At 36.8% G+C, this 12,020-nt stretch overlaps 1 protein-coding gene across 2 annotated transcripts in view; it reads left to right on the top strand.

Moving 5' to 3' along the window:
• Nucleotides 1–12,020, top strand: part of MYO16 (myosin XVI) — a 474,768-nt gene that overhangs the window by 304,895 nt on the left and 157,853 nt on the right. For both annotated transcript variants that reach the window (XM_081128844.1, XM_081128843.1), the window contains exon 23: nucleotides 3,160–3,360. In XM_081128844.1, coding sequence (XP_080984970.1) covers nucleotides 3,160–3,360 — 201 coding nt within the window. The remainder of the gene's footprint in view (nucleotides 1–3,159; nucleotides 3,361–12,020) is intronic.

The raw sequence follows: 12,020 nt of genomic DNA, 5'->3' as shown, positions 1-12,020 counted from the left end.
TTCTATTATATAAACAAAAATCTATTATATAAACATCAACCCCTATCTATTAATACAGGAAGACATTATGTAGGTGTACCCATATCTCTAAAACGTGAACATTGTTAAAAACTGATAACATTCAGCTATTGAAGAGTATAGTATTTAATTTCCTACCCTTATAAATTATTTTATGCATTTTCCTAATATTGTAAAATACTCTTGTCCTGCTACTGACTTGTCAGCATTTTTTAAATTACATAAGAAGCCCTCTTCTTCCTGGAAGCCCTCCCTCATCATGATACATATAGTACATAATTTGTTTATTTGAGATTTTTAAAATGTCTTCAAACTGACAGCAATATATACTTAACTGTATATGGAAAGCTTCAGGTACTAGCACCCTCATTCTCATTCGCTGCTATATCCTTGACTGCTACACAGTGGTCAGCAGAAAGATGTTTCTTCTATGTCTTTGGCTGTCATCCCTCAGGTTTCATCTTTGGAATGATTGTTTCAATACTAGGACCCTTATCGGTATGAGTGGGAAATGAGAGTGGAAATTTCGGGCTACTGCTTCTCTTTGATACCCAGAAAAATGGAGTGAAAAGGTGAACCACGTATAGGGTGAAATCTGTAGGTCTATATGCCAGGCAAACATATACCCAACAATACAGAACAAGCTTATTGTTTCCTTTCTAGCAACTCCCAATCTTCCACTATTCGCAAACATTTTAATTTTTGCATTTATATTTCAATGAACATATATTTGTCTTGTGTCCCTGAGGGGAGGGTTTCATCCAGATTCTTGCCAAATTCTCCAAGTGTCTAGTACAGTCTGTCCCACTCTCAGTGTTGCTGCTTTTCGTTGTTATGGTGAAATTGCACATGATAACCTCCCACATATAGTAGAACAATTCAGCCTCTCCTAAGCCTTCACTTCTGAAGGACTGAAAGGCCTTAATCCCTCTTTATTACTTCTCCATGTGCTGTGTTCTTCAGGAACTTCAGCAAGGTTTCCAAGTCAGCAGGTTTGATCATTGCCATTCAGAAAACGCAACACATACGAACTTGGAAGCTTTTGGAGACAATATGAATTATAATGCTTTAAAAATCTATCTTGTTGCTAACCAACCCCCTTATCCTTGTAAAATATCATCTTGCTTTTGGAGCATACTGGTTTAGCTCCTTCTGAATCAATCCCTTCCCTTAAGCTAATTGGGGCCTTGTCTTTGACTTACCTAAACATCCATTGAAGGCTTTATCAAAGGAACAAAAATTCTCACCTCCAAAAGCAGTGTCACTGCCCCTGGATAATGGACATACGTTCACACAGTCTTTAAATAGCCCATTTATCCTTCCACCGTGTGTCTCTATGTGCTGTGTGTGTGTTTGCCTGTGGGTGTGTGAAACAGCATATAGAGAAGGGCCCTGACACCAGGCTCAAATCGATAGATGAAAGAACAGCTTCTGGTATTATAACATCACCATTTTACTTGCTGTTTAGCAAAGAGGCAGCTGTAAATTGAAATAAAGAACTTGATCTTTTAAACATCCAAGACAGGACTGGTCCTCAACAAACTTCTTACACTGACTTTTTTTAAGGCCTCTCCTCATCTGTTTGTATACCTATATATATATATTTTTTTAATTTCACCTCTGGGCTCTTTGTGGGGACTCTTTATGGGACCCTTGGCCACAATGAGGTTCTTGTGCTGTGTCATGCAGAACTGCCTGCTAAGATAGCATTCCTTGTAATGAACTCTCTTCTCCAAATTTCCTTATCGAAAGGCATTTTCGTGTTGGTAAGAAATGTTTCTCCAGGTGTTCTAGCTAAGTCGCTAAGGTAGATGAACTTGCTGTTTGCAGTCATTTGCAGTTCCTTTGGAGTGCCATTTCCACCTCATTAGTTCCTGTTCCCTTCCCTTCCTGGGGGCCGTGGGCTGCTCATTCTAGAGGTGGCCCCGGGAGTTGCCGGATAGCTCTGAGAGGGCACCCTCTGGTGTGTGGGCCTCCACCAGCTGGAGGTTCTTCTCACGTCTGGCACTTCCAACCTTTGTTCCCTACGGGTGACACCAGAATGATCTCAACTTTTGCAGCCCTCAGATAACTGTACACAGTCCTTGGGTTTTCTTTAGTATGAGCAGGAGACTCTGAAAGGCATAAAACAACTAAAATATTTATGACACAAAGAAATGACATTCTATTGTCCAAATAAATGACATCATATAAGGCTGGTGGTGGTATGGTTTGCTCACCTCAAGTCAAAACACAAACTGAGAAATTGCCAGGGGGTCAATATCTCTTCACTTTCTGGGGAGGATTATTTTTTATGGTATTTACACTTTGAAAAGCACACTGAGTTGATGTGAAGAATTAAGATGTATGACAGAATAATGTAAATAAATGACATAAAGTATCTTATTTGAAAACGTGTCAACAGAAAATTTTTCCTAGGAAAGAAAAGATAAGCAGCACAGCCCTGATGGGTAAACCATGTGGGCAGGATGGTGGTGTGTGTCTGGGAGAATGTAATACCAGAGGCTGGAAAGTACTTTAAGTAGCATTTTTCATCATATAAGATTAATTTTATATTGTTGCCTACTGTGTTGCTATATTTTCCTTATTTGGCAGCAATAAATTATCAGACTACTAATTTGAATTTTACAAGTCATAGCTTCAAACTTTCTTTTCTTCTAAGTCTAAATATTGGAATATCATAAAATCACTTCCTACTTCTTGCTGAGTGGGATTTTTTCATAATTTTAATTACTTAACATCATTGTAGGTTTTGGTTTTTGATAAGTAACTTGTCTACCATAAGTATGAAATATTTGATGTGGGCTATAGGTCAAGAAGAATTGCAACTTTCCTATAGTTGGAAATTTAATTTTTTTTGAGATGAGATTATACTTTTTAATAACTTCAGTGTCTTAATGACATTAAGATATACTCTTTCATTTTTTTTATTCATTCCTCTAATTAACAAATAGTATTTAGGGCCTACATTGCATCAGAGTTTTTACTTCAACAGTGAGCAAAAATAGATGTATGTTAAAAGTAAAGACATTTTCTGAGTGCTTTATATGAAATAATGAAAATATAAATGGATCATTTATAAATAAGAAAACCATCAAATTGAGTAACAGAAGAAAAAAATGCTCTCCTCTTAACTTTCAGAAGCCATCTGGATTTCTCTCTTTATTGGATGAAGAAAGTCAAATGAGTTGGTCAATGGAACCAAATCTTTCAAAAAAACTACAAAGTCTCCTTGAATCCTCAAATACCAATGCAGTATATTCCCCCATAAAGGATGGCAATGGGAATGTTGCCCTCAAAGATCAAGGCACAGCATTCACTATTATGCACTATGCAGGACGGGTAAGTTCAAAGCTAATTACGTAATTTATCATATGCACTAATGGACCAAGGAGAAGCTTTAAAGTTTATGATAATTTAGAGTTTATTTTGATAAATGAAAGTTGGGTGTACAACCCACAACATTTTCCTTTTCTAAGCTATTTTCTTCTGGCCTGATAAGGACTTAGCAAAGTTAGAATGTGGGTGATGAAGCCTGCAGTATGATCCTTCTCATGATGATTGGAGAATTATAACTTAATATGAGCCAAAGAAATGTGATTTAATACAAAGAGCTCCTCTGTGAACTTGGGAATATTTTCATAATCCAAACAAACATTGGACACCTGAATTTACTTACCCTTAAAATGAGTTTTAGTATTATTTTTCTTAAAGTATATCAACCTAAGAAAGCTATTTCCAGATCTTGTAATTCCCTAGCCAGCTTTGTGAAAAATGCTTCTTTCTTTAAAACCTTCAAGGAATCACTCTTACCTGTGTAAAAAAAAATTAGACTACTCCAAGCGGATAACCTCTCTTTTTTCATGACTAATCTGTCACAACTGCCGTATGCAATACCTCCATTCAGGTTATTATTTTCTGATCCACCCACATCCCCCCCCAATCTCCTCCCTTAAACTCCCTCACATTCAAGCTTAAAATAGCCCTCTTGTCTTCTTCACAAGGTCAAATTGTATCTATCTTTTAATACTTAAAACCATATCCCACTTATCTTCAGTCCAGCTCCCATCTATAGTTAATATCTTCTACTTTTAAATTTGTAGCTCGCAGGTATTTTCCCCCATTTGGCACTTAATACAAATTACATATTAGAGGGTGAAATGTCTCCTCACTCTCTTACACTGCACTCAGTTTATTGCAGTTCACTTCAGCCAGTGTTTATTGAGTCTCTTCTGCTCGCCAAACCTAGAGCATGAGAGATTCAAAGGGGAGTAAAACATATTCCTTGCCCTCAAATATCTCATGGTCAAATAAGGAAAAGGAAAATTATCCAATAATTATGATACAATTTGTTTAGAACATTAGTAATATTAACAAAACTCTATAGTACCACAGAGAAGGAAGCAGTTATTTGGCTTTAAAAAAAAGTATAGAAATGTTTTCTAGGGAGATGAAATGCGACCTCAGCCTCCAAGGGTAAGTTAGAGCTTACTAAGAATAAAAGGTAAGGACATTCCAGTAACGACATGGATTTTTGCAAGTGAATGTCATGTGTCACCCTCAGGATTCAGTTGCATAGGACAGAATCCATTCTGGCTGTTAAAGCAGGAAGTAACTTTAGTACAGGAAAATGATTATTGCAAGACTCTAAGCTGAACTTTCAGAAATGACCCTAATTAAAACCACATCACAGAACTAGCCTACCAATGTAGTTATGGCCTCATCTTTGATCAGGAGGCCTCTATCCCTATGGAGAAGGCTGCTACAGGTTAGTGTTACCAACTGTACCAGTAAAATACCCATACCCTGGTACTCAACATGGAAGAGGTCAGTGACTGGGCCTGGAGATCTCCACTGCCAGAGAAAAACACATCTTCATGGCATACTTTCCAGGTAAAACAGCAGAGGGAGCAGATGTGCGGCCTCCATCACTTCTCCTTCTAAATAGTGTGCCATAGTGCTGGGGTGCTGGAAGCTACAGAACAGTCAGATTCTAGCTGCAAAGGAGCCTGGGAAGGGTAACATTCCTGCCTTTCGACCTCTGCAGTACAGGAAAGCAACTAAGATAAAGGCTGTGCACCATCTGCCATATCCAGCCACATCGTAGTTGGGAAATGGTACAAGAAGTTCAGTTAAGTCTGTCGAGCATGGTAGGAGAAAAGTCTAAAACGACTGTTTTTGGCCAAGTCAGGAATAAATATGTATGTACTACTCAGAACTTTGTTTTCTTGACTGACGTTAATTCATCACATGTTTTCAGAGAGGGTGGGGGATGAAGTAAGAAAAACATGATATAAGATGGATTGAGGAAAAAAGAAAAGGGGACTATGGAAACACTCAGGCAAGGACTGCATGTGAGCAATAGCTGTGAGCAGTAGCAGAGGAGGCTTTCCTAAGGAAGGGACTGGGGACAGAGACTGACTGGATGCACAGAGCAAGGGAGGAGACGTAGCTTGAAATAACACTGAGGTTTCTCACCCCCCTTGTATGGTCATATTATGCCAACCACGAGGAGAAATCCTGGAGAATAAGGCAGTTTAGAAGGAAAGAGTTTCAGTTTTAGATGTTTTGAATTTGAGGTTTTAATGGAAATCCCAATAGGATGCTGAAAATACTTGACCCTGAAATGAAAGAGTTCGGTTGTTTTTAGAAATGTGGTCATATTTTTGAAAATGTGTATCTTGATCATTTCACCCAGAAAGGACATGGAGAAAAGAAGATAGTAGGAAAGACCAGAATCAAAGAAACCTAGCAAAAGGAAGGAGGAGGGGGTCAACAGGAAATGCTCCTGCATGGGACAGTTAGGCCAAGGAGCAGTTTTGTGACAAGTTACAGTAGATCGATGCCATATGATGGCTTGAGTAGTTAATGGATGTAGAGAGAAAGTCAGTGGAAGATTTTATATATAACAGTTAATAACATTCTAGAGTTATTTCTTTTATATTTGAAAGATGTGTGCCTGCGTGCGTGTGTGTGTGTGTTTTACATGCCGTTGAGTTGTCTCCATCTCCTCGTGACCCTATGAATGAGCAATGTCCACAATGTTCTGTCCTCAACGACCCTGCCCAGCTCCTGTAGACTCATATGTATGGCTTCTTTTATGGAATCAATCCATTTTATATTTAGTCTTTCTGTTTTACTTCTGCCTTATGTTTTACTCAACATTACTGTCTTTTCAAAGAACCCTACCTTCTCATAATGTGCCTGAAGCAAGGCAACTTCGGTTTTGTCATTTTTGCCTCCAGCGATGTTTTAGGATTAATTTGCTCTAGGACCTACTTATTCGTCTTTCTTTCCAGGGTCTGCAGAGCTCTCCTCCAACACTATGAATCATTTTATTCCTATCAGCCTTCTTCAGTGTCCAACTTTCCCATCTGTACTTAGTAATTGGGATACAAGGGCGTGGATAATCTTAGTGTTAGTCTCTAATGACACATCTTTACTCTTGACAATCTTTCCTAATTCTCCCATTTAGCCTTTAAAACTTCTTTATAACAGTAGCAATCTTTTAATCCTTATTCATATTTTTTAATCTATTTTTTTATATTACACATCTATTGACTATAGGATTTAGTTGAAAAATTACACTAATGTATAAGTAATGATTTTAGAAAATTATTTTTCTCTATGTTTCATAAGATCTATCTTTAGTCAGTATATACCTGACCTGCCTTATAAGTCTGTTTGTGTTGCATCTTGGAGAGGTGTTCAATAAATGCTAATTGTGTTAACTTGAATGAGATCCAGCTTTAGAATAATATTTTATTAGTTATTTTGTTTGCTTTTAAAAATTATTCTATAAGCACTTAATGAAATTTAAATTTAAATTTTTAAAGCAAATTTTGGGGAAAAATATGAATAGTTTTAATGAATATACTTATTTTACTAAATTCTAATAGCAATAAAGCATAGCAGAGACAGCCATTTGGTTAGTTGCCACAGAGCCAAAATCCCGTGAATCATGGATTTTCCCGTAAAAGCACCTTTATATTTTAAGCAGGATTTTCCATAATTGGAGTCAGTTTTGTGGTTTTATGAAATCTCTCATTTCACTGAGATGTACTAATGAGTCTTAGCTCAAGGACTCCCTAAGGACTCATTCACACGTTACAGTATAGATTATATGTAATTTGTGACAATATGTCAAGCCATATGCCATTCTAATCATCAGACATAGCTACATGTACTTAAATTTTGAGCTATTGCATTTTCAAGAAAAACAGCACATTTTGCATTTTGTAAATCAAGAGATGTAGCAAAGAATTAACTGGTAGGATGAGCATTCTTCAATAGCTCTTTGATGTTAAAGTCAATCCCAAAGTAGAGCTCCATGGTTCTGGGGTCCTTGGCTTGGTTTTAGCCTCTTCTTTGGCCAGATGGATGGACTAGAGAGTCATTCTCATAACCACTTGCTGTGCTGTGACTGGTTCACCTGGTTTTGTTAGTGAAAACTCACTAAATCTCATAAGAGAGATAAACATTAGTACTGGTGATGATATTGACATCTAGCCCCCCCCCAGAATAGACTCACCCATCTCGTTCTGACTATAGGACCCTCCCATGGTTCTGAATATTGTTTGGAACAGAGGCTCAGAGGCCCTTTTAGAAATGTTTAAGCAACATTATTTGCATTGTAGCTAAAGATCTTTCCTAAACACATTTGAAATTTTCATTACTCATAGGAGCATGGTGTATTTTCTAATCTCCATTATAGAAATATTTTAAAGTAAATGGGAAGAGGCTGCACATGAAATATTAATAGGGCCTCATTAATGAGCACGAATCTGAATTTAAAAGGTTGTGAGTTGTGTTTTGTTGTTATTTGTTTTAGCAAATTTTCAATCATATAGGGGATTACCTGTTTTAGGAATTGCTCTTAAACTTCTACTGGTGATTTAAATGATGGATAAGCATTAACTTCAGAAGTGTGTCTAATTTTATTGGCTTTTAAAATTAAGATTCTCGAAGGAAAAAAGAATTATTATTTGGCAAAAGACATAGGCTCTTAGGAAAATTTAATTTCCATTAAGGTGATTCTGAACTAACTCTAATGGGAAATAGTATTTTGAAGTTTCTAAATTTTAATGTGAGAAAAGGGAATAGATTAGGAGATGATAAGGCGAACTGAAGTAACAAGAATTAAATTAATGAAAATATAGGTCAAAATTAAAAGTTGTAAAATATATGACTCTTACCTACCTGACCTTCTTTGTTTTCTGCTCATAAGGTCTTTGCCTGAAACTTGTTGTTGTGATTTTATTTTATTTTTTAGCATGAAGTGATTGCCTCTGGATCTCATATATATGTTCCATTCTATTGCTGACCTTCATGGTTTAAATAAATCAAATTGGTGATATTGTTCTTACCTAAGATGATGTGTCTGAGTTTTAGCTTCCTTCTTTCTCCAAACACTTAATTATTGTAGTGGATGGAGTGCTGGCAACCCAAGAAAAACATCCATGTGCTCATTGTTAAAACCTGTGAATGGGATCTCATTTGGAAAAAAGGTCTTTGACTATATAATGAAGTTAAAGATCCTGAGATGAGGAGATAATCCTGGATTATCTGGTTGAGCTCTAAAACCAGTGACAAGTATCTTTATAAGAGTAAGGCAAAGAAAGATTTGAGAGAGAAAAGGAAGCTTATGACCACAGAGGCAGAGATTGGAGTGATGCAACCACCGGCCAAGAACGTCTGAAGCCACCAGAAGCTTGAAGAAGCAAGGAAGTAGTGCTCCCTGCAGCCTCAGAGAGCAGTGTTGCCAGATTTCATAGTTCTGGCCTCTGTACCTGTGAGATAATAAATTTGTCTTATTTTGAGGCACCCAGATTGTGCCTATTTGTTACAGCAGCCCTAGGAAACTAATACAGTGTTCATTGGTTCAGCATTTACAAACTAAGAGAAGTGAGTAGTTTTAACTCATAAAATTATAGAATTTCTTTGTCAAATTTGATTCATTTGAAAGTGACTCCTACATTTCTCCACCTCTATTAATGCGCATATGCTTTTTCTCACCTGGAATGCCCTCTTTCTTTCCAAATTTCACCCATCCTTCCAAGTGTCAAGTTCTTGGCTTAATCCAAATTTCATTGATCTCTGCCTTCCCTGATCAGTAGGGATGCCTGATGCTTTCATAGCATTTTCCAGTTTATAAAGTGCTTCTGAGACATCTTCACCATGTATATAAATGTTGCCATGTCAGTTTTCCAGTTAAGAAAGCCTTGGTGAAGGTCATTGATTTACCAAAGATTAAACAGCTATGTGTGAATCTCCTGAGGGTGCCACAGCAGAGTGTCACACACTAGGTGGCTTAAAACAGCAGAGATTTATTCTCTCACAGTTCTGGAGGCCAGAGTCCAAAATCCAGTGTCATCAGATTTGTTTTTTTCTGCAGGCTCTGAGATAAATCTTTTCCAAGCCACTCTCATAGCTTCTAGTGGTTGCCAGCAATCGACATTTTTTTGGCTTAGAGACAGCGTGCTGCATCTACACATGGCCTTCTTCCTAGGGGTGTCTCTGTATTTCCTCTCCTCTTTTTGAGGGACACCAGTCTTTGGATTTAGGGCCCACTGTATTCAGTATGATCTCATCTTAACTAATTTTACCTGAAAATATCTTATTTACAAATAAAGTTACATCTGTGGTTCTGGGTGGACATGAATTTGGGGGGAGGGGACACTATTCAACCCACGACAGCCTAGGGGGTCACAATACCATGTCTCTTTCTCAAGCCCCATATTTTTCTCTCTTCACCATGGTTTGTGGTGAAAATTTTTAAGTGTTTGTTGTCTATAGTCATAGAATCTGTGCGGTGTAGTGGAAAAATACAATGCACGGGGACACCCTGGGTTCCATTGCTATGACTTGAGTAGGACACTGACCTAAAGTTGACACACCTGTGAAGTTTGTAATTAAGGAGAATATAGACATGAAACTCACAAACTTGTTCTGAAGGTTAAACTCATAAACTTGTTCTGAAGGTTAAATGATGAACAAGCAATAAATACAAGTATGATTATTTTGAGATGTTGTATCGAATATGTGAGTCATATTTCCCTAACAATAGCTTTCAATGCACCATATATAGCAAAAATTTCAACTCATCAATCATAGATGCTGATGACCTGAAAATATTTCAGGAATCTAATCAACTGGCTATATTCTCACACCATAATATTAGAGACCCAATTGACTTACTCAGATTAAGTCAGTGGTAAAATGTTCTTGATTAGTTAAAAATATATATTTGTTAATTTTTATATCTTATGAATGTGCTCACATTACATAAAGCAATATTTTGTAAGTCATGTTAGAATATTTATTTTTATTTATCACAATGTTAATATCACTTCAGCAGGTGATAGGGAAGATGTAACCACCACAGTTATTATATTTTCTTGCTCTTCCTATCACACTTGAAAAACTTCAGTGAAAGATAAGCACAAAAAATTGAGCTATTTCTCTATCTATGGAAACTATAATATTAAAAAATTAAACATTTAAGTAAATGTTTTAACTTATGGTAATGTGACATTCTGTTTTTCACTAAATATACAGGATATTTTTGTGATGAGGAGTCCAACCTTGATTAAAGAGGTTTTTGTAAAAGATTATGTTCTTTACCATTTGGCTTTATAACTAATATTGTGTCCAAGCATACTGTAGCTTGTTAATTGGCCTTCACCCCCCCCCCCCAGATGTGAAACTTTAGTGCAGATTTAAAAAGATCCTTTCAATATCATTTACCTTGAGAAAATTAAAGCATTGTCTGCAATTTATATATGTATTCAGAGAGGTAACTTTATGACAGAATAGCCTTTTTATATAATGTGCTTGTAGATGTGTCTTTCTGTGGGTGGATTTTGACTGTATTCGTCAGGATTCCTTTTCCATCTCCCCAAAGCACATCTCTGCAATACAGTTGTAAGCCCTGATGATTATTATTCATGTCACTGATTTCCACAGGCCTTTATGGAAACCATATTACTAAATCGTTGCTGATAGAAGTGATGTGGAGAAAAGAATGATGTTACTGATTTGTGGCAAGTCTATAAAATACCTGAATTTTTTTTCTTCTCCCTGAAAAGGATCTACCCTATTGTTGAATAAATTAAGTTTGAAGTGTATTGGTTTAGATTTATTCTGTTACCCAGATCTCTGAGAAGCAGAGATGTTTATCTCATTGTTACTGCAGTAGATTCTAGGTGAATACTGGTGAAAGCCAATCTCTTTGTCCTTAGACATATTTACATAACATGTATGCAAAGGAAACCTTGGCCTGTTTAATTTTCTAATTCTACCTGTGTCAGGAACACCTTCTGTAGCTTGTCAATTGGCCTCCACACCCCCGCCCCCCAGAGATTTGTAGGAGACACAATGTGCCCAAGAGGACTCTGAAAGTGAACCTTTAAATCAAAAGAGAAAAGAGCTGGACTAATCAATAGGGAGGCTTCCCTTTATTTCTCTTTCTTTTCTCCAGGCAGAATCCCCAGACATAACAATGAAATCTGTCTGGTCTAAGCCAAACTGATAGATACTATTAAAGGTTATTTGACAAAGATATTTTGACTCACACAGAAAGAGCTTAATTTACATCTGTATGTTTTCACGTCTTCCACAGACTTTTAGAAAAATAAAATTAACTCTACCAGACTCCTGGTGCTCTGCTGCTTCTATCAGTTTCATTTGGGGCCTAATTTTTTGTAGGAGACTTGATAAATGTTTACTTACCTAGGGTTTGGTAAAGAAGAGAAAATGCAGGGTGCCATTTAGGGACTCTCACTGTTTCTTCAAAGTTTAATAGCTTCTGATATCTTCATGGGCTGACAGTTATAATAAGAAAATGTAGATTTCCTAGAATATTGGTGTCTTATTGGTAGTAGATTATTTTTTATCTTTTTTAAAAACAGTACTTTTTAGAGAAATATGTTTTTATTGAATTGAGACAGAGAGGAAAGGAGAGTGAGAGAGAAACATCGATGTGAGAGAGGACCATTGATCAG

Source organism: Miniopterus schreibersii (genome assembly GCF_964146895.1).
Source record: "Miniopterus schreibersii genome assembly, chromosome: 2".
NCBI classification, from domain to species: Eukaryota; Metazoa; Chordata; class Mammalia; order Chiroptera; family Miniopteridae; genus Miniopterus; species Miniopterus schreibersii.
The sequence above is the reverse complement of the archived record's forward strand: the minus strand, read 5'-3'. Positions and strand labels throughout refer to the sequence as shown.